At 35.0% G+C, this 24,890-nt stretch overlaps 1 protein-coding gene across 1 annotated transcript in view; it reads right to left on the bottom strand.

Annotated features, from left to right (window-relative positions):
• Positions 1-24,890, bottom strand: part of PTPRD (protein tyrosine phosphatase receptor type D) — a 666,726-nt gene that overhangs the window by 253,781 nt on the left and 388,055 nt on the right. Inside the window, exons 14-18 of the mRNA XM_053702567.1 lie at positions 21,219-21,336; positions 13,359-13,946; positions 12,902-13,002; positions 3,071-3,330; positions 2,282-2,372 (exon numbers count right to left, since the gene is read on the bottom strand). Coding sequence (XP_053558542.1) covers positions 2,282-2,372; positions 3,071-3,330; positions 12,902-13,002; positions 13,359-13,946; positions 21,219-21,336 — 1,158 coding nt within the window. The remainder of the gene's footprint in view (positions 1-2,281; positions 2,373-3,070; positions 3,331-12,901; positions 13,003-13,358; positions 13,947-21,218; positions 21,337-24,890) is intronic.

Below are 24,890 nucleotides of genomic sequence, written 5' to 3' on the forward strand. Positions count from 1 at the left end.
TCTAAATTAGATAAAGTTCAAAGCTCTTTTACCTTACCAGCCCTTTAAAAGGGCCATTTGTGGGGGCATGCCCCAAAAAGTTCAGCTCTTTTGCCTGTAAAAGAAAAATACAACCCCCCCAACATTAAAACCCACCACCCACATACCCCTAATCTAACCAAACCCCCCTTACAAAAACCTAACACTAATCCCCTGAAGATCATCCTACCTTGAGTCGTCTTCACTCAGCCGAGCAGCGATGGAACGAAGTGGACATCCGGAGCGGAAGAAGTTAATCCTCCAAGCGGCGCTGAAGAAATCTTCCATCCGATGAAGTCATCATCCAGGGGGCGCTGAAGAAGTCTTCGATCCGGGCGATGTCATCTTCCAAGAGGCGCTGAAGAGGTCTTCTATCCGGGCGATGTCATCTTCCAAGCTGGGTCTTGAATCTTCCTCCCGCCGACACGGAACATCCTTCTTCACCAACGGACTACGACGAATGAAGGCTCCTTTAAGGGACGTCATCCAAGATGGCATCCCCTCAATTCCGATTGGCTGATAGGATTCTATCAGCCAATCGGAATTAAGGTAGGAAAATCTGATTGGCTGATGGAATTGTTATTTTATTAGGGGGCTTAGATTAGGTGTAAGTAGCTTAAAATTTGTTGTAATATTTTTAAAATGTTTGTAACTTATTTTTTTATTTTTTTGTAACTTAGCTTTTTTTTATTTTTGTACTTTAGTTAGTTTATGTAATTGTATTTAAATTGTAGTTATTTGTAGGTAGTTTATTTAATTAATTTAATGATAATGTAGTATTAGGTTTAATTGTAACTTAGGTTAGGATTTATTTTACAGGTAATTTTGTATTTCTTTTAGCTAGGTAGTTATTAAATAGTTAATAACTATTTAATAACTATTCTAACTAGCTAAATAAATACAAAGTTACCTGTAAAATAAATATAAATCCTTAGATAGCTACAATATAATTATTATTCATATTGTAGCTATATTAGGGTTATTTTAAAGGTAAGTATTTAGTTTTAAATAGGATTAATTTAGTTAATAATAGAAATATTATTTAGATTTATTTAATTAATATTTAGGTTAGGGGGGCGTTAGGGTTAGACTTAGGTTTAGGGGTTAATAATTTTATTACAGTGGCGGCGGTGTAGTGGGGGGGCACGATAGGGGTTAATAAATTTATTATAGGTGACGACGGTTGTAAGGGGGGCAGGATAGGGGTTAATAGGTTTAATATAGGTTGCGGCGGGTTCAGGGAGCGGCGGTTTAGGGGTGTTAAACTATTTATTTAGTTGCGGCGTGGTGCGGGATCAGCAGGATAGGGGTTAATAATTTTATTATAGAGGGCGACGGTTATAGGGGGGGCAGGATAGGGGTTACTAGGTATACTGTAGGTGGCAGCGGTTGTCCGGGAGCGGCGGTTTAGGGGTTAATACATTTATAAGAGTTGCGGCAGGGTCTAGGAGCGGCGGTTTAGGGGTTAATACATTTATAAGAGTTGCGTCAGGGTCTAGGAGCGGCGGTTTAGGGGTTAGTAACTTTATTGAGTTGCGGGAGGCTCCGGGGGCGCCGGTTTATAGGGATAGAACAGTGTAGTTTAGTGTGAGTGCTTAGTGACAGGCTAGCAATAAAGCTGGGAAAAAGCCGAAGAGCAGCGAGATCGGATGAGTGATAACTCTCACAGTCCGCTGCTCATCGCCCCGCGGCTTTTTGACAGCTTTATTTGATAACTTAGGCGAAAGTATTCAAGGTCCGCGGCGGCGAAGGTAGGCGAGCTTAGGCAGGCGTATTGGGCGGCTGAAGCAGAAAAGTAGACGGCTTGATAACTACCCCCCATTGTATGCAGTTGTCATTTATTATGGTGTTAGTTTTGTTGGGGACAACTAAAATATTCTATACAGTTGATGGTTATTATTTATTTGCCAAGCAGATTTTTTCTTTCTTCTTAATTATTACATTACCATAAAAGGGATGCTAGTGTAATATTAAAATGATCTAATTTAAAGGAAATTGCAAATTACATGTACCAATTCATTAGAACAAGTAGATTTTGCACCACTCACTGTGGAACTGTATGTGTTTAACCCCTATATTTTTCTATCACTATTATATATTAGCTATATGGAAGCCAATGACAAGAGGCATATATGTGAATCCACCAATCAGCAGCTTCTGAGCCTACCTAGGTATACATTTCAGCAAATGATACAAAGAGAACAAAAGATTTTAAACTAATAAATACTATTTTATAATAATAATAATAATAATGAAAAATTACCTCATCGAGTTCCATTTCATCAGGGTTTTCCCATGGTTTCACAAACTTTCCACGTGATTTCTTCAAAGGGACAATAACAATATAATAGCCTCTGAAAAATAAAATAATATAAATGATCTAAATAAAAATATGTTCAATGGCATTTTGTGTACTAAATATAATTTAGTTCTTTTGAAAAATGGCTGTACTATGGCTCCTGTGATATATGGTACATAGTATTTGACTATTTAATTTTATGAACAAAACATATACAGTATTTACATAATGCCTTTAACTTCATAAGTTGACTATGAAATTTAAAACAGCTGATGATATTATTTCATTATAGTAGGCCAGTAAGTGTGTGCACTTGTATAGAGAACAAAATGGCATTATACAGTGTGGACAACCACCCATTAGTTTGTGCATTGTGGGTAATTAACATTAACATCAACGCAATCTCTATAATTGTAGACATTTATGCTACAATTTAAATGTAATTTTTACCATTTGTTAACGGTACGTAAACCCTGTATATATATATATATATTTTTTTTAATATTACTTGTAAAATGATACCTCAGTGGTTAGAGAGATTACCAGTTTGTGTATACTATCTTATACAGCCATATGCTTGTCACTATTGACTCGACCAATTCACATCAAATTTTCAGAGTTTTTAGCCATTAGTTCTGTACTAACTAGTAAATAGTATGTAATTTGAGGTTGTGGTTTGAAGATATAACCCATTGAAAACTAAACTCCCATTTTATATCCTAGGTTGGTGTTTACATGTATGATGATGCTTACTTTATTTTTTCATTTGCTTGGACATCCGGCAGTTCAACAGTTATCATTCCATCAGAATTGGTTTTCCCAATAAAAATAGGCTTGGTGCGTAAAACATCAGGTGCTGTCTTTGCTGTCACTCTGTGCTGTAGGCCTCCAGCACTGTTTCCCCGGTTAGTAAGAACGAATGAGTAGGAAGTCTCAGGCTTTAATTTTGTGATGAGTTTCTGAGTCACATGACCATCAATTTCAACACCCTTTTTACCATCGTCATATAAAATCTTTTAAAATAAGACAAACCATGATCAGAAATTTCATACATTTTATAATAAAAGCATTAAACTTGACATTTCAACAACGTATAAATTGTTTCATTATTGCAAGTGAAACATGATTGCAATATACATTCCTTATTTATTTTGCTACCTTTTGCTGTAAAATACATCTAAAAATTGTGCTTGTTTCAGTTTCTCCCAGGGAGGTTTGAGTTAATACTTTTAGACAATTTATGTAAGCTTTTATTTACTTCACCCTCCCCCATAAGATTCTCAGCAGTCACGTGTTTGTGAAAGGTGGATTATCAGTTTTGCATCAACAATCATGATAGGAGAAGCATTCTTTGCAATAGAAACTAAGTTGATACAGTGCTAAACCACCTTCTGGAAGAGATAAGGGCAAGCTTCCCCAGTCTCTCTCAACTGCACATGTGCAAACAGCGTTTGTGCTATATCTGAATATGAGTTTGTGATTGGTTAGCAATAGCGAGTATTCTTTTGTTCTAGGGGGACAGGGAAATTAGTGAAATGAATAAACATAAAACAATATACTGTACTCATTTGACAAAATAAAGCTGCAGTTTTCTTTCCAAAATTATTCTCAGATATGAAGGTTCCAAATCATGTAGTTTACAGTTTGTGTTTAGTTGTCCTTTAAACATGTTCTCTGTTCAATCTAAAATATCACTTTCAGCATCACTGCCTGCCCCAACCCTCCCCCCACTGGAATCCATTTTTTTTCCTGATGTTACAATCGGTACCACCAATGTGAAAGTGTCCGGCATGGCCTATTATTAACCATTAACTGCTGTGCAATTTCCACCCTGTACTGAAATGTTTTGGAGTTTATAGATGCTGCTCACATTTAAACTCAAATAGTCAAAAAGAGGAAATAGAGGAAGTGTTTATTCTCATATATATAAGGGCCTTCGGATATATGTATAACTATATAACTTTGACCTGCACATTGGTGTTCCGATGAGCCTCTACTCAAATAAATGCACATTTATACATGCAAGGTGATCACCTAGCTATAAATAAGTAACACTGGAAAACCGGAAATAACATTCAATTACCGAATTATAATGGATTTTAATTCTTATCAACATTGATTGTCCAAACCGAATGTCCACAGGACTATTTGTTCTACCATATATATATATATATGTGTGAATGTATTAAGGAAATCATGTATTTTGGCAACAGATTGAATCTGAGAAGTGGCAATATAACAGGAGGATGTAATATAAAACCCACACTCATCCTCATGACCAGTACAGAGATGTTGCTTTGATAACTGCTGTGTTGTGAACAATTGTTTTAAGTAGTTGATCAATAAGAATATGAAATATTTAAAAACACCCAGATTTTTTTTTTTAAATACTTAAAATGACATTAAGCACTAAATAAAAGCTAGAATGATGATGATTAAAAGCAAAGATTTACCTAAAAATAACGTGCAGTAAAAGGGACAGTATACTGTAAAATTGTTTTTCTGTTAATGTGTTTCTAATTACTTTTTTTAACAACTGCAGAGTATAACATCTATAAGAATTTGTTTTTAAAGTTTATTTGTGTATATAAAAAAAACTGTTTTTGTGTTTTGAAGCCACAACCAAATAAAATGGGTTGAGCTTGTAGGTATAATCAGATCTCATTACTTTATCACATTGTGTACATATACATATTTCTTTATCTTATATCTGTCCATAAACCAATGACCAATACTTGGAGAGAATGGGAAATTAAAATTTTATTACCTTATCTCTTCTATACCCCACTGGAAGTGTAGTTTCTTCTGATGGCTCTGTTTACACAGCTTATCTATAGCTTGGACCTAAGGCCAGAAACTTTCAGAATAGGTGGGGATACCACAGGCTAAATCAACTATTTCAAATGCCAATATAAGGGTAAAGGAAATACTTGTAAACAATTTAATACACTCCAGCAGGTAAAGTGGATCATTGGGAACAAATTAAAGGGGATACATTTTTTGGGGAGTAATCTTTCTCTTTAAGATGTTGAAATGTTACAAATTAAGTGTTAAGCTTTAGGGCCCAATGATCTAAATGTCTCTGGGCTGGCAAAATGCTTTAGAAATGCTCGCTAGTACTTATATTTCCCTGGTTAAATGTTTTAAAGCCACATTTTACTTTTTAAAACAGGGTGTCTTGCTAAGGGACGTATACTACATATGGGAAGGAAATGCATAAATTCCAAAAGTGCACAATGAAAATCAGAATTTAATATCATACAAAATGATAAAATTAACCATTTCCACAAAAATACACTGGAAAAAAATGTATTGTTAAGGTACAACAAAATTTGTAACAAAATTATTCACCAAAAAGCATAAAATTTGTATGTAAATTACACAGGAATAAATCATATTAAATTATTTGTAACATATCAACTATAAATAATACAATAAATATTACTTCATGGAATGTGGGTGGCATTACATCTCCAATAAAAAAGAAAACAATACTTAAACAATTTAATAAATTTAATTCCTGCAAGAGATTAGGTTATCAGAAACCGAATTGGGTAAACTTAAAGGGACAGTCAACACTAAAATTGTTATTGTTTAAAAAAAGATAGATAACACCTTTACTACCCATTCCCCAGCTTTGCACAACCAACATTGTTATAGTAATATACTTAATAACATCTCCAATAAAATAACGTGCATAAACCTCTAAATTTCTGCCTGTTTCTAAGCCACTACAGACAGCCTCTTATCAGGAGACTACTAGTTCATGTGGACCATACAGATAACATCAATAGATAATAAATAAAAAGTCATGTGCCCATGGGGCTGTCAGAAGATGCTTAGATACAAGATAATCACAGAAGTAAAATGTATATTAATATAACCGTATTGGTTATGCAAAACTGGGGAATGAGTAATAAAGGGATCATCTATCTTTTAAAATAATATAAATTATATTGTAGACTGTCCCTTTTAGTCTAATTGTGTAGGTGAGGTTTGTGCCACTCCCTGCTCCAGGAGAAGAAAAGGAAATATTTTAAAATAATCTGACTAATCCCACTATATCAAAAGACAAAGCAGAAAGTATTAATAGACCTATTCTAGAAGAAAAGGTAGATTTAGCAGTTGGGAAAATTAAACGTAATAAGGCCCCTGGGTCAGATCAACTTCCTGCAGAATTCTACAAAATATTAAGTAAAGCTATTATAAAAACCTTACTAAGTTATTTAACTTCTATTATGTAAATAATGGCCAAATGTCAATATTTTTTTTACAAAAGCAGTAACTAAATAAAAAAATAAATATCCTAAACAATTAGATTTATATAGGCCAGTGTTTCCCAAACCCAGTCCTCAGGACCCATAACTAGCCATATATTCATTATATCTTAACTAGAGCACAGGTGAACTAATCCCATCAGCTGACCAGTTCACCTGTGCTCTAGTAAAGATATAATAAATATGTGGCCTGTGAAGGGTCCTGAGGACTGGAGCTGGGAGTCACTGATATTGGCCAATTTTACTACTGAACATAGACTCTAAGATTTTAGCTTCAATAATTGCTGATAGATTTGAGCGAGTCCTAGGTGAACTGATTAATCCTAATGAGGATGGATTTATGAATGGAAGAAGCTCAATGGTAAATATTAGAAAGGCATGTATTATATTGGAATATTTTTGGAATATAAAAGATAAAGGTATAGATGTAGCAATGATCACAATAGATGAAGAAAAAGCTGTTGATGCAGTACAATAGAACCATTTATTTGTAAAAATATAGAAGAAAAAGTGCTGCTCTATGCCGATGATGTATTTTTTTTTAGCGATACGAAGAAGAATATACCAATGCTGATGGATATTATTGATAACTATGGTGTTTTTTAAGGTTACAAAGTAAATACTAAGAAGTCTGATCTTTTATGGTTAAGAAAAACCAGAGAGTCAATTAAATTAAGCGCATTAAATGAAGTTGATCAAATATTATATTTGGAGATTCAGCTTAGTAGGAATCCTTTAAAATGGTACGAAAATCATTTTAAACTGATGTGTGTTCCAAAAAAATTTAAATTATATAAACACCTGGAAATATCTTCCATTGGGTTATCCTATTCCCAAAGCTATTGTATAAACTACAAAATTTACCTCTTATATATGGCAGCAATACTGCAAGAAAATTGGTCTGAATTTTTTAAATTCTAATTTTACTACAATTACTGGTTATCGTTTATTCACAGAAGCATTAAAATCTGAAGTATTCTATAGATGGAAAAGGTGCGGTATCATATATATCTCATACATTTTTTATATTAAAGACAACAGATTTGTGCTAAAAGCTTTTGAAGATCTAAGGAATTAATTTGATCTCCCTATGAAAGATTTTTTTGCATATTTCCAACTGAGGAATCTGGCTTGAAATTTAGGCTTGGTGATTGGGGAAGAATGGAGATGGTCTTTAATTGCTGAAAATCTGAGTAAATGTAAAAAGGGAGTATATTCTATTAAAAATTGGTATAGAACTTTAATGGAAAAAGAGGGGCAAGTAAATCTTAAAATGTTAGTAACAAAATGGCATATCAAAGGCCTATCAATGAAGAGATAATTAAAAATAGTATCCTTAGATTAGAAAACAATAGTTAAATCTATTTATTACAGAGAAGCATATAGAAATGTAATCCATCAAACATATCTTACCCCATCAATTATATCTAGACAGGGGAAAAAGTTGTAGATAAATGTAAAAAATGTGGTAGTCAAATGGCAGATATTCTTCATTATTTTTGGTATTATCCCCTTATTAATCAATTTTGGAGTAAAATAAATTATTGGATATCTAAAATTATATTTAAAGACAGTCATTTTTCGATGACCAAAAAAGAATAGATATAGAGGGAAAATATTTATTATAGTTGCTGGATATATGATTTTGAAGAACTAGATATAACAAAAAACCTCCCTCAATATTAGAGTTTAAAAAGAAGTTGTTTAATCAAATGATATTAGAACAATGTACCATAGACCATAATCAGGGAAAAGACATAGAAGCCTTTTTTTATTATTTTTAAAAAGAGGGTACTTATATTAAATCACATTCAGTTGAAATGGAGAAAAAAATATATATCCATTACAGCATTCTGACTATTTAATGAATGCCATTCTGAAAGAAGAATATCCTTACGTTTATTAATAGTGGGAGGTTCAATATAAGGGTATAGTGTGATTGAAGCTAGGGAATGGAAGAAGGTGGGGGAGGGGGGAAGGATGTGGGGGGAGGGGAGAGATGCGGGAAATACCTTTTGCCTTTCTCCTTTTTTCCTCTTTTTTCTTTTCTTTTCTACTATAAAACCCCCAATAATTTTGTATGTTTTCTTCTTTTTTTTTCATTCAGTGTTTGGTTTTGAAGGACATTTGAATAGAATCTGGAATATATTATGCACGAAGGAGAGTAGGTTGGATAAGAATGATGACTAACTTCAGATTGAGATCCTTTTTTTCCCTTTCTTTTATTTGAGTATACTCCAGTAGATAGTATATCTATATATAGTACACTTAGGCCATGTTTATGTTATCTAAACAAATAAATGTATATTATATGGTACCCCTCTGAGGAAGCGTGTGTGAAACGCGACCGCGTCAGGAGACCTCTGTTATTTTAATTTGCTCACCTGTTGTGGTATTTCAAAATAATTTTGATTTAGTTTAACACTAGCATCGAAAAACCAAAATCGCCTGAGAAAAACTTTTTTTATTGAACTAACACACTTCCTATTTATAATATCCCAGGCTAACTACTATACATAGTGTTTCAGAATCTGTATCTAACAATTCAAAATAATTTAGATTTATTGTAACACTAGAAAGAGTGATTGATTTATGGAATAAACTTCCTCAAGAGGTAGTAGCAACAAACACTGTGGGGGACTTTAAAAATGCATGGGACAAGCATAGGGCTATCCTACGAACTAGATAATTTTATACTGTTAGGTAAGGTGGGGCAGACTTGCTGGGCCTATGGCTCTTATCTGCCGTCAATATCTATGTTTCTATGTTTCTATCAAAAAACTAAAATCGCCTGGAAAAAATCTTTTTTAAGGGAAGGGTGTTGGTGCACACAGCGATCAGCGTGTGCCGAGTACTTTAGTATTACCTAAAAATCAAAGTATACTTAACACAAACCTTTAAGAATAGGCAGCTAATTGAATTGTGATTTAGAGGAATACAAGTGAAAACTTTATTTAACTAACACGCTAGTGTTAATTCCCAGGTTAACTACTATACATAGTGTTTCAGAATCTGTATGTAACAACTACTACTCAGGTGTAGTGTTTTTAATTTGTGTGTGAGTGCAGAAAGAAGCACATTTTTTTTGCTGTCTTTTAAAATGAATTTAATAAAATGAATTTAATATCAATACTATCTCTTTTCATATTGTGTGCATAAGCATATCTTTCTTGGAGCATACTCACATACTCGTGGGTGTTTTTCCTTATTTTGTGATTATACGGATTATGTTCTTGCAGTGTGTCATGATTTTAACACCTGTAGAATGTTAATGTTCTTTCCTTTTTTTTTTGTAATGTGCTTTTATTTTTCCTTTGTATATTGTATTTTATTATTTTGTATATACCAAGTATTGGATATTAAATAAAAATATTAAAAATAAATAAAAAATGGATGTGAAAAAAACACATAGATAGTTGTATTTATATGTACAAAATACAAAGCATAATTATTATTTTTTTATAAAATGGGCTGAACATGGATGTTCCATGAGGGTATATGAAATTGTTTTTCAAGTCTCAGATTAATTATCTAAACATTTCTGCCCTACAGATCTCAGTGTTTTTTTTCTTGCAACTTAAAAGGTGGCAAGCTTTTATCAAAATACTCAAAACAATAATTACTCTAAAAGGAAATCCTATGCATACAAAAATAGAAGAGATTTTAAGGTACAGTCAGGGGTCAAGTCGAGCGGAGGAGGAACGAAGCAGGAGGAACGAAGTTCCCTCTGGACAGAGAACAGAAACACCTCAGTAAACACTGCTGCTGCTGGTGGGAGGAGCTGGAGCACAGTCTGGTTAGAGGGATAGTGAGATCCTCTAGTAATATGCAGTAACAGTTCCTACAATACACTAAATGCAAGCCTGATAGCGGTCCTGCTGTGTGATCACCCCACACTGTGTGGAACAAATTCTGCTTACATTTCTATGTGGCTTGCTCTGGGGTTATTTAGCTCCCCTCAGCAGAAATAGGACTATTGCACCTTATGTGGGTTAGTGGGTCTGGGACAGAGGAGGATTCTCAGGCCCAATGGCAACCATTCAACCATTCATTGGATTTAATTTGCTTTCATTAACCAAAGTGTATAGATTATATACATATAAATACAGTGTGTGTGTATAAAACAATATAAATTGTCTTGGTGAGTTCCCACACTTTTTCTTGTAGGACTTGACCCCTGGGTACAGTGCACTGTAAACAAATTACTCTAAAAGGAAAACCTATGCATACAAAAATAAAAGACATTTTAAGGTACAGTGCACTGTTAACAGTGAATATTAATTTGTATCAGGCAGAATATTAAAGTTTAAGCATACACCAGATTCTCCCTGTGTACTTTGTCCTCCATTGCAAACTTTTCCATAGCAAAGAACTCTTATTATTTCTAAACTCGTAGGGACAGCCCATTTTATTTGATAATTGCATCAAGACTGTTCCTACATCGTTTTTCATGGTTTTGGTGGCAAACTTTTGATCATCGGGCCCTTAGTATGCATAAGGCAATTGTTGCTGCCATGTTTAAACCAAGGCATCCTTTTCTCCTGAGGCCAATTAGGGACAGTTATAAATGTGTCAATAGAATGTTCAACCAATGACTGTGTAGAATATAGCAGAGTCAAGTCTGAAATCTGCACTTTTCTTATAAGAGGAATTGAAAAGCTCACTCAGGAAAAGGGGAAAAATAAAAAACAGACATATTGTAGTTTCTTTCTACATATCTTTAAATATTTTATATTAGGATCTCAAAGTGTTTAATGCCTCTTTAACTTGGAATTTTTGGATTGTAAAGTAAGAATAATAGTTTATTTTTTAGCAATTAACAAAATGCAAGTGAACAGAAGAAAAAGCTAAATTGAATCAATATTTAGTGTAACCACCCTTTGCCTTCAAAACAGCATCAATTCTTCAAGGTAAAATTGCACACAGTTTTTTAAGGAACTTGGCAGGTAGGTTGTTTCAAACATCTTGGAGAACCAAGCACAGTTCTTCTTCTGTACACATTGTCATATACATATTGTTCTATGGTGATTTACCACTTGGGTGCAGTTTTTTTAGCCCAATAATACTTTTCACAGAGAAGAACTTTAGACTCCCTAAGAGGAAAAGGGGAAACCAGTCACAGGGGCCAATTTATCAAGGGCCGAATGGCCCCTGATGCCCCTGTTTCCGTGCAAGCCTTCAGGCTTGCCGGAAATAGCAGTTATGATACAGCAGTCTTAAGACCGCTGCTCCTTAACTGGTCCGCCACCTCTGAGGCTGCGGACATCAATCCGCTCAAATGTGTACGATCAGGTTGATTGACACCCCCTGCTAGCGGCTGATTGGCCGCAAATCTGCATGGGCAGCATTGACAAACAGTTCACTAGAACTGCTTGTGCAATGTTAAATGCTGACAGTGTATGCTGTCGGCATTCAGCAATGTCTGTCGGACATGATCCGCTGAGAAGATCTTGTCGGACAGACATTTGATAAATCGGCCACACAGACTCCTTTCCCAATGTGCTTAGAGGAATATGGCTACACCTCACTGACAAGGTCCAGTAAGAGCCAAGATGATCATCTGGGATTGCCATGTACCTTGTTCAGAGAAGGATTGCCTGTTATTTTGGGACCATGTTAGGCGGGATAAGACTGATATACTTCAGGAACATTCTTCTTTATGAAATGCATTATTGGGCTTAAAGAAGCTGCACCCAGGTGGTAAATCCCCATGGAACAAGTTAACAAGTTATTGATCTGGTGTTCATTTCTGAGACTGTGCTTCTCTTTTTTTGTGTGTGTTTATATATTATATATAAACTGTCAGTTTGAAAACGGAGGTAAAACTCTGAAACGTTACTTCATAAGGAATAAAACTTTATCCTTTTTAAACCCGGCGAGTGCCTTCCTTTTTGCAATATGTTGGATCTGTGAATTATACAGGATCTCTTTGATGTGCACCCCGGTGGTTCAAAGGTTACCGTGAGTACTAGGCCATGCTATAAAGACTATATATATATATATATATATATATATATATATATATATATATATATATATATATATATAGTGTCTGACAATGTGTACAACAGCACTTGGGAAAACCATGATCACACAATTGTGGTATAACTGTATATTGCAAGATAGAATGAGTTCAAGGTTTCAGAATTGAAAACCTTGTAAAAAACATTATGTTCATTCCAGTAACAGATCTCCAAGCTCTTTAATGTTATAAAATTGTGCATAAACAACTGTATTACAAATGTAATGAAACACAGTCAATAACACGAGAGGAGTAGTCATTTTTATACTTTGTGACAATACTTACTTTAAAGGGCAAAGCAGAGTTATAATTCTCTGGAATCTCCCATGACAGCAAAACCGATGTTTTCATCACTGCTTTCACGTGGAAATTTTTTGCAAACACTGCTGGAAAAGTAAGCAAAACATCTTTAAACTACTCTTTATACTTTAAGTATACAATTTCTACTAGTAACTACTATTGAAGAATAATGTTCTGGCCTGTTTTACAGAAGAAGAAAAAAATATATATTAAGACAATATCTATTACCCCAGCTCTTACCTGTTAGTTTAATTCAGGAGCAACCAGATATTAGTCAGCTGAACTCTAACAACCCCTGCTAAGGTTTATGTACTTTACCTTTTATTTGATTTGCAGAGCCTAATATGAGTAGTACCAGCAGGATTAGTAAGTGCTTCCAAAATACTGATATCCAAAGAAAGACATCGCTCTAAGGATAAAGCCTTAAGTAGACAAATCCTACCTTGATCTACTGGAAGTGTCCTGAACTGGACACTTGGACTAAAAGGACCAGGACCCTTGCTTGTATATGCACGTATTTTAACATCATATGTGGTATCAGGCTTTAACCCGGTGAGAGTCAATATTGTATCAGCTGGAACAATGGGCACTTCAATTGGATTGTATGGTAGATTGATATCCCTGTACTGCAGAATATATTTTGTTATTACTCCATTTCTTTCTGCTAATATAGGAGGTTGCCAAGTTATCTGAACTGAGGTTGAGGATGTGCTGTCACAGTGTAGGTTTTGAGGGAATCCAGTTGGTATATCCTCTGGAACAGAAATTTCTTTTATGTTCTCTTCCCCATATCCTACTCTGTTGCTGGCTGATAATTTAAAAATGTAAGAAGCTCCTTTATGGATATCTGTGGCTGTAAAGTGGTCCTCTTTCTCTGAAAATTCTAGAGTTGTAAGCATGTCCAAGTCTTTGCGGCCAAACCTTAATCGATAACCTGTGAGTGGGCCATAGGTTTCCATGGGAGAATACCACTGAATAAGAGCAGTGTTCATCTGAGTGTGGCTAATGACAAGTCGAGGTTTACCTGGAACTGAAAGAATATAAGATACAAATTACCATACTAATTTAAAATATTTATCTCCATTATTATTTCATTCATAGCTCCATGAAGGCATCAAACAATTGATTTATTCTAGTTATATACTATACAAGATAATTGGTGATTAACAACCAAAATATGCTATCACTTACTGCCACCAGATACTTTTATCCTGCATTTACAAGCATCTTGACAAATCTGTACAATGTTTAAACACTTTTTCTATTTTTCAGCTTTTCTATTTATTTGTTTTTTTAACATCTATTATAATCCTACCTTTAGAGTAGTAGGGCAGTTAAACTCCTGTCACAAAGTTTTGAGAATTCTGAACAGCCAAACAACAATGGAACTGTCAGACATATGTAGTGATATTACCAACATTCTCTTCTATAATCTGTTATATTTACAGAAAGACAGATACAGCATCCTAATTGTTATAACTTTTTCATAAAGCATTGTGGGAAACAAACACACATATATACTGTGTATATAATATATTTATATATATATAATATATATATATATATATATATAAGCAATAGAAAAGTGCACTCTAATAGGGAATATTTGCAATGTGTCACGTGTTTATTTTTACAATAAACAAGTGACACATTGCAAATATTCCTATTTGAGTTCACTTTTTCTATTGCTTACATTTATTTTTTGCTGCACCCTGGGTTGTTGATACCGTAAGTCTGGAGGTGCAATCTGTCTGGATATTGTATATATATATATTTTTCTACAAAAAGTTTATGAAATTCCAACTTGACATTTACATGTTTGAAGTGTTGGACCATTTTGGATGTAAAATGATGTGTCTAGATAACATTTCTATTCATACATACATATATTGTAATGAAGACTCACATAGATTTTGCTTGAGTTGATTAAACTGCATGGGACTTCTTAGAAGCCTATTTAAGCATAAGCAATTAAACTAATTAATTGTCTGAATATGATGTTCCTCATGCAAAATAAATACTATTATTTGATGTGTCTAGGCCAGTATTATTTTTTTTTATCACCTACAGTGTTTTAGATAATTATTAATACTACTACTCTAATAAATAATTGTTTTAAATAGATTTTTATTCCTATAGGAAAAGTCACGATTACAAAACAGAAAAATTGTTTATTCAGCAAAATCATTCTAAGTCATTTTTTCTTTTGTGCTCTATTATTTAAGCAATGGAGCATAAGCAAACTCAGTAGGAGCCCAAAGAAATAGAATAATAACTCCTTCAGGTTTATATTGAGAGGATTGCTAGAAGCTGTCACTAAATTATATATGTCATTAAATTGCTTTTATTCTAACGGTAGCCATTACTTTGATGACTATTTTTTTAACCTTGATTGGTGGTGGCCTCTAAAGGAAATAAGAAATACAGCTAGAGCACCACACAAGAATTGAATCAGAGGAAAGTTTGGCTTATTAAAAAAGAATAACGTCTACCTGGCGGCCAAAGTGAAGTGATGTATCCTTGATTATTTTGAGTCTGGTGTGCAATAAAGTGCATATTGATGGCGCCTACCTATTAAAACAGAAAATTGTAACCAAGTAGCTGCAGGGCACCGAGCACAGGATGAAACATACACTGTATTATCAACACAATTTTATTTAAAGTGTTAATGCCAAAAAGAATAAAAAAATAATGGAATAGCATTGGCATATTAAGTAGTTAATTTTGAGTGACAATTATTTTTCTCTATTTCTATAAATGTAATCACATATATAGTAGTGCCCATTGAATTCACATTTTATAGCAGTCTCAAGAATATATATATATATATACATATTTTTTTATATTTTTTTTTCCCAAAGATCACAAGGTGATATGGAGAATCAATTTAAATGAAACATGTAATTATGTTTTTTTATAATATTATTAAAATATTGTATTTTAAAGAATATAAACATTTCTTGTAGTTTATAAGAAACTAATTCTGCAGTTTGGGTGTTAATCACATTTAATCTAGGTGCTATGGTTTATGCTTAGAAGCAGCCAATCAAATGACGTCTTTATGTGTGTCTGAAACAACATATTGCAGGCTGCAAGCAATAAAACCTTATGTCCTTTAAAAGAAGAATATACGTTCTGAGTTTCACTTCCATTTTATGTTTAAAATATTATTAAGATTCACTTTGATACTAGTTAAACAATACTATTAATGTTTTTAAGAAATATAAAGTAGAACAATTTAACATACCTAGAAAATATGGGTAATTTTGGTAAAAGTTAAGTTGTTTTTGCTAATTAATGGCTTAATGTTAATATTTTTATACTGAAAATCTGCTTCACTAGATCTGAGGACAATTTTTATGCTCCAACTCACTGCTCTGACAAAGTTCTTGAATAAAACATAACATTAAAAAAACAAGCTTTACAGCTGAGATCTTTGGGCATGTTGCTTTTTTTTTTTTAAACACCAGTTAAGGTATAGAAGTTACTGAAATTTGAGATTAAAATTTAGCAATATATAATTATTTGAAACAAGACAATAGGGCTTAGTATTTATTTTGTAAAAATGTGTTAACTCTGGAGGTTTAGATAAATAGATAATGACAAAGTTCTGTATTTGGACTAAGCATATGCCATGTGACCCCATATAAATCCAGTTTTCTTCTTCCAAAATTTGCTCTTGTAACACTAGGACCTGGGGTGCGAATCACAATATACGGCGCAGGTTTCGCGGCAAGCGTGGGAACCCGCACCGCCCGTAATTTTCACCTCGCACATCAGGGTATTTACATATACTGCGCCGTTATATGCTAAACCGGCGTAAGTAGGACAAAACTGGCTATCTTCTGAAATGTGCGCAAATACACATTTTAGTTGTCGCAAGTAACTTACGCCAGTATTTTGTCCACGGAAAGTCTCAATAAAGAGTAGTTTTATGCAAATTAGGCTAACACTCGTAAAAATGAACCGCAATTTCAAATATAAATGCGACACGTAATTACGCTATTCAAAATTCATATATAAAAACATGCGCAGCCGCCATTTTCTTCAGTGTGTTTGGATTGTTTGTTGAGCTACAGCACACTACACTGAAGTGGAGGACTAGTCAGAGTAGAGAGAGAGGTGCAAACAGAGGAGTTAGGTCGCATTGTTGTTTGATTAAGCTTGTAGACTTACACATATTTTTACATATTGCACACATTTTGCATACATACATTTACAAATTCACCTCACACATTTATTTGAAATTTCACAGTGTGATAGGCTGAGTGTGTTGGTTGTGATTGTGTGTGATTGAACTGGGAGTGAGTGTGAGGTGCGTGTAGTGTGATTTAGTGTGAGGATGGCAGGGAGGAGGGAGGGGGAGGAGGGGAGAGGAGTGGCAGGGAGAGGAGTATTGGAGAGGACAGGAGGAGCAGTGGGCCCCCCGTCAGGGAGGAAGTGGAGTTAGGAGTGGGAGAGCTAGAAGGGATGAAGGGAGAGGAGATGCCCGAGAGCCCCAGAGAGCAGGCACATCTAGGAGAGGGACAGAGGGTGCACATGTGGACAGAAGGGGGGAGCAGGGAGAGGATAGGGAGGAACTCACACCAGGGACATCACAGGGAGGAAGCCCAGGTGTCCATGTAGGATGAGAGGGCTGAGATGTCCAACTTCTCATTTGATGAGAATGTTGCCCTAGTCCAGGCCATCATGGACAATTACAGTGCCCTCTTCGGGCAGGAGAAGGGCAAAGGCATTGCCAAAAGGAGAAAAATGGCATGGTTGGCGGTAGAGGATGCCGTCAACAGTGTGGGCCCACAGAGGAGGACTGTTGATGGCCTGAAAAAGCGGTGGAATGACTTCAAGAGGTGGGTCAAAGAAAAGATGGGGCAGGAAGCTATGCACCAGAGGGGAACAGGCAGTGGTCCATCCCTGGATATTGAGTATAACACCTGGCAGGAGATGATACGCAGGTCCCTGAGTATCACAGCAGTCTGTGGACTTCCAGAGGCTCGTGACTCAGGGGCTGCAACCACAGCATATCATGCTGGTGAGTAACATCCCACACACCAGTATTATATGTATTTGAGATATAACATCCTTTAATGTCACACATTCATGTACACAATGAGGAGCATGGTATTTGGCCTACTAACAAAAACATCTACAATTATATTTGACATTAATGCTACTTAACACAATGCAATTCATGATATGAGGTGGAATAGTGCAATACTAACATGTCTCAGATTAACACAGGACACATGTTATAGAGTTTGACATGAGAATCAGTATAGGCCCTAGCATGTATCAATGTATATTGACTCCTTCACAGAACCTCCTGTCACAAGGATACAAACATCCATGCCACCACCACCACCACTACCACCCTTCAGGCAACCGCAAGAACAGTATGCTCCCAGTCATGAGCATGGTTGGATGGCTCCAGTTGAGGACCCGGGAGTGATGCCACCACCATTGCCATATGACCCCTGGCAAGATTCCTGGCCAGAGGAATATCCTCCCTTTGGCTTTGAGGGGGAGCCAAGACAGCCACAAAGGGTCCATGTATTTACCCCCCCCCCCCCCCACAACACAATCTCATGGCAGTCAGGGATTTTACCCACAGACAATGTCACAGGAAGTTCAAATTGGATAGGCTGAGTGGTCACACACTCGTCATCAGTGGGACTATCAACCAACCATACGAGCTCCACTATCCTCAGCAATTGGACGAGCTCCAACATCCTCAGCAATTGGACGAGCTCCACCATTGGCAAATGGAAATAGAGCAGATTCTACAGCTGCACCTCAAGAACCATCAGATGCAGGTGACCCTGCCCCACATGAACCAGCAGTTGAAGCTGGCCCTGCCCCACATGAACCAGCAGTTGAAGCTGGCCCTGCCCCACATAAACCAGCAGTTGAAGCTGGCCCTGCACCTCAAGCAATAGAAGATGCAAGTGACCCTGCCCCACAAGCACCTAGAAGCACTGCTGCTCAAGAGCCTGTGGATGCATTGTATTCACCCCTGGGTGAGGAATACATTGCACTCCAGAGGAGGCTCATAACAAGCACTGAGAACATACAAAGAGGCCAAGAGAGGTTCTTCAGGAACCATGAAAGGTTCATCAGGAGCCAAGAGAAGAGACAACAACGTAGCATAGAGCTACAGAGGGACATGGCAGCATCGATAAGTGCAAGTGTTCATAACCAATCACAGATGATGCAAATTCTGTCTGATATGCAGATGCAAATGGACAATAGATGGAGAGAACAAAACCAACTCTTGGGTGTGTTGGTTGAGCACTTTACACACCAGTAGGACACTGCCTCCAGCCTATCATCTGTGGCCAGCACACCAGCAGAAACAGTAGAATCTTCTCAAACCAGGAGAACAAGAAAATCCACTACAGTCACCTCAGCTCCCTCATCCAAGAAGCCAAAAAAGAAATAAATATTCTTATAGTTCACCATAAATCTTGTCCTCTGTTATTTACCATATAATTGTCATCCACATCCATGTGAGGTGTGTTTTAGTACACTAATATTGTTAAATCATATAATAAGACCTGTGTGGAAATGGCAATAAAAAAAGGTAATATGTTTATGACATATTCTTGTACTATAACTCACATCCACAATAGTTGTACTATAACTCACATCCACAATAGTTGTTTATGAAGGGTACATATAGTAATATTCACTTCTAAGATGTAAATAAATGTATCTCACATCCAATATAAATTGACACATTGGTATATATAGTAGTGATGTTACTGATAGGGTGGGCATTAGCAGGTGTTTTAAGGCTGCAGGTGAGAGGTTGTGTTGTCTAAGATTGGTTTGACACAATTGAAAAGAGGCAGCCATCCTAGGTTTAGCTTTCAACTAAGAATACCAAGAGAACAAGGCAAGTGCTAGAATTAAATCTGAAAGTAGTTTGAAATAACATGCCCTATTTAAAACAAGAAGGTTTTCTTTTGGCATCAATGTCAAGCTGTGTTAACATTAGAATAAATTACACTCCAGTGGGTTCTAAAGAGATGAAGGTAATACAATTATGATTTCCCATTGTTCTCTCCTCCAAGTATTGTTGATTGTTTTGAGAACAAATTTAAATTAAATAAGCAAGTATATGTCCACAATGTGATAAAGTGATGAGATCTGATTCTACCTGCAAGCTCAATCCATTTGATTATGTTGTGGCTTTAAACTATTTCAAATACACAAATAAACCTTAAAAAAACAATATCATAGTATACTGTCCCTTTAACCTTGAGATGCTGCTTAAATGTATGTGTTTGTTAAGGCTTCCAGAGAGTTACGTTGCTTTTTTAGTCAATGCAAGGGTTGTTGTGCCTGCAATATGTTGCGAGATGAGAATGGAGTAGATATTCTGAATTCTGCACGCGAAAGTCCTTACGCTGCTTATTGGATACCAAATTGGCTGTTCTATGTTAGTCTATGGGTAAAAGAAATACGTCCGAAGGGTGAAATATACGTGCGTAACTTGTACGCTACGCCGTATATGTAATACCAAAATCGCGTAAAATCTGGTGGCGGAGGATTTTGCGGGCAATGCTGCATATATAATGGAGGCCCTGAGGCATAGAAGCACAGCTCCTGGGCAAAGTTCTGGTTGGTCCATGATAGGTTTTGGTAGCCCAGGAAATCACTGGGCAGTCTTTGGGAGGCATTTGGGTATCCTATGTACCAGTTTTAAGTGTTCTTTGGTGGGCTTAGACATATGAGAAAGCATGTAAAAGGGGTCACTGTTCTACATTGGATTTTGCAAAATAAAGAAAGGACAAAGGTCTGAAATCCAATCCTGTTACACATGGGAGCTCTGCAGTTTGAATTGTACAATAATTTGTAAAATTAACTGTCGTCTTTTATACTGGTGGCAAACATCTATTAGAATTTGTAGTATATTTTTTCTTGAATTGGTAGCTTCTTTGTTAAAAATGAATGATTTTCTAACTTTATTTTAACAGATGAAATTCATGGAATATAGGAAGCTGTACAGTAATACATCACATTAATTTCCTTTTACTGAATTACTCATCATATATTAACTCAGTTCAGGTCTGTTCCATATATTTCATCCTAAACCCTAATGAACAAAATTAATCCAGATCTTTTGGAATTATCAATGACTAAACCAAAGCATAAGTGGATTGAAATACATGCAGTAAGGATTAAGCCATATAGAGAATTAGATTTTGCACAGTAAATTCTAATGCCTGATTAATTAATATTTAGGTAGAAGAAAAATATGTAAATATAACAGTTTTAAGATAATAAACTACTAATGCATCACCTGCACCACTTGTAGACACAACTTTAGGTTTGCTTCGAGCTCCATCTCCTTTTGTGGTGTAGGCTGTAACTGTTATAGAATATGTTGTTTCAGGCTGCAGTCCAGAAATTATCATTTCCTGAAATTAGTATAGAAAAAAAAGGAAAATATGTTGTAATACATTTCTTTCATTTTCTTTTGCTTCTTGTTCAAGCTAAAGAGTTCAAAACTGGAAAATGCCTAATATTTACAATCACGTAAATTAATCAAATTCCCCAATGATTAATAAGAAGGAAGTCTATTCAATTATTAGACGTTCTTATTTATTTGATATTAATTGGGCCATAACAAAGTGGTGAAATATAAATATGTTGTCAGCAGCAGAGGGGTTTGTTTAGTAGACCAAAAAACACAACTTCATAAATAAGGTAATTAATGTCTTAAAATAGTACTAGTCTTGCATTGTATATTTTTTATATCCTCTGAGTCACTTTTTGTTAAATTGAGATGACACACAATTTGACAGAGCATAAATATAAATTAAAAATGCTACTGGCAGACTGTGAGTGAAATAAATAGGTAAAGGACAAGAAAATGTCTCTGCAATCACTAACATTGATTTAACTGAAACATACCAGCAGTTGGAATCCGCAGCAGACTATGCTTATTCTATTCATTGTTTTGTGCTGCGGCTCAAAATTATTTATATAGTCACAACTACATATTAAAGGATATTAAAAATACATACAATATTTGCTACCTCACTTGTACTCTTACTTTAAACAGAGGTCCATCATGATTAAAATGATTAGAATTAAATTAGCTTTAAATGATCACTTATAAAGGAATTTTACCAATATGCGTGAGTTTAGATATTAAGATGCTTCATGAATCAGATAAAAAAAGTCATAGCAAAATACTGGTATACAAATAAAAGTAATGAGAAAATTCTGATGTAATAGATGTGTTCTGGGGTAAGTTAATCATTTAACTGCCAGAGAGTCACTTCTATGGCTGTACATTATACTAAATACCCATGTCACTAAGTCATGCTAAGATAGCCTTGCAATAGTGAAATAGCAGAGTTGCCACATGACCCATTTTATATCTGATTCATCATCATGTTTTACCAATGAATTTGAGTGGATCAACAACATTTTGAAAAGGTTTTGAATATTTCAGATTCCTAATACTGATGTGCATCAACCAAACCAATCAACAGACAGTGGTTCTTGCTCTTTTACATATATTGCATACTATTTTATATTTACTGTTTTCAGTTTATCTTGTTGATATTACATATGTTGTATATATATATATATATACACATTTATTTTGAATTATTTCTAATCATGTACATATTTTACTATATTATACTGTTTACATAAAATGTATTGTTTTATCACATTTCTTAACTGTGATATGGATTTTATTCAAGTATCTTTCAAGACCTTTATTATTTGTATATGAATAAAAAGATTTTCTGCAAAGATTTTCGAAGAGAGTTGAAGAAAGAACTGTTGGGAGTTTAAAACCTTTGTGTATTGCCAATGAAGTTCCCCAAAAGGTATCACCTAATAGAAGCAACTTGCTTTTCTTAAGAAAAAGACAATACTTTTATTATATTAAATTGTCTTATGCTTCCAGCTAAATTTTATCAACAAGCAAATTGAACAACCCCTACGTATATACTGAACCAAGCTGTAAACAACTGAGTCTCCAGGATTGTGGTCATTATTTAAATAAGTAGGCTTAAAGGGACAGTGTCTGCTCTTCTCGTTCCCCTCTCCCCCTTTCTTTGGGTGCCCCAGCCAAACCTCATCAACAGTGCTACACTGGGAGCTTGTAAGTACGTTTTAAAAGGTTTTATACTGGATTTTAGATCAACATCTGTGCATATTCTTTTATTACATGCAGTTATATGAAAATTGGTGTATACTGTCCCATTAATACTGTAGATAAACTGATGAATACAGATAATATATGTTGTTAATGTATATAGAGAGTTACAGTGAATAATCTGTTTTGTCACACTCACTGGTCTAGATTTATTAAAGCTCATTGAGTCTACAAGCTGCATCTATTCACTTATAGGATTCATTACAGGTAAATGTTCCATTGAATGCTCTGTATATAACTACGGAGCATTCTTTACATTTTATAATAAAAATGAGAAACAGATGTTATAAAACACAGCATGCCATGAGATGCACATTTTATTCTCATATGTAGTATGTTGTGCATAATAGTGCATTTATGATTAATGAGCTTTACTTATCATATGTATAATGATCCTTACCTATGAAGGTCTTACAGAATTATCTAAGCCTCTGTATGCAGAACTTACAGAGCATAATTACCTCTATGTAGGCAGGTCTTACAGAATTATCTCAGCATATATATGACCTCTACATATGCAGGTCTTACATAATTATCTCAGCATATGTAGAATGACCTCTACGTGTCTTACAGAATTATGTCAGCATATGTATAATGACCTCTATCTGTCTTACATAATTATCTCAGCATATGTATAATGACCTCTATGTGTCTTACAGAATTATGTCAGCATCTGTATAATGACCTCTATGTGTCTTACAGAATTATCTCAGCATATGTATAATGACCTCTATGTGTCTTACAGAATTATGTCAGCATATGTATAATGACCTCTATGTGTCTTACAGAATTATGTCAGCATATGTATAATGACCTCTATGTGTCTTACAGAATTATCTCAGCATATGTATAATGACCTCTACATATGCAGGTCTTACAGAATTATCTCAGCATATGTATAATGACCTCTACGTGTCTTACAGAATTATGTCAGCATCTGTATAATGACCTCTATGTGTCTTACAGTATTATCTCAGCATATGGATAATGACCTCTAAGTGTCTTACAGAATTGTCTCAGCATATGTATAATGACCTCTATGTGTCTTACAGAATTATCTCAGCATATGTATAATGACTTCTATGTGTCTTACAGTATTATCTCAGCATATGTATAATGACTTCTATGTGTCTTACAGAATTATCTCAGCATATGTATAATGACCTCTATGTGTCTTACAGAATTATCTCAGCATATGTATAATGACCTCTATGTGTCTTACAGAATTATGTCAGCATCTGTATAATGACCTCTATGTGTCTTACAGAATTATCTCAGCATATGTATAATGACTTCTATGTGTCTTACAGAATTATCTCAGCATATGTATAATGACCTCTAAGTGTCTTACAGAATTGTCTCAGCATATGTATAATGACCTCTATGTGTCTTACAGAATTATGTCAGCATATGTATAATGACCTCTAAGTGTCTTACAGAATTGTCTCAGCATATGTATAATGACCTCTATGTGTCTTACAGAATTATGTCAGCATATGTATAATGACCTCTATGTGTCTTACAGAATTATGTCAGCATCTGTATAATGACCTCTACGTGTCTTACAGAATTATGTCAGCGTATGTATAATGACCTCTATGTGTCTTACAGAATTATGTCAGCATCTGTATAATGACCTCTACGTGTCTTACAGAATTATGTCAGCATATGTATAATGACCTCTATGTGTCTTACAGAATTATGTCAGCATCTGTATAATGACCTCTACGTGTCTTACAGAATTATGTCAGCATATGTATAATGACCTCTATGTGTCTTACAGAATTATGTCAG

This window comes from Bombina bombina, chromosome 2 (assembly GCF_027579735.1).
Source record: "Bombina bombina isolate aBomBom1 chromosome 2, aBomBom1.pri, whole genome shotgun sequence".
Classification (NCBI taxonomy): Eukaryota; Metazoa; Chordata; class Amphibia; order Anura; family Bombinatoridae; genus Bombina; species Bombina bombina.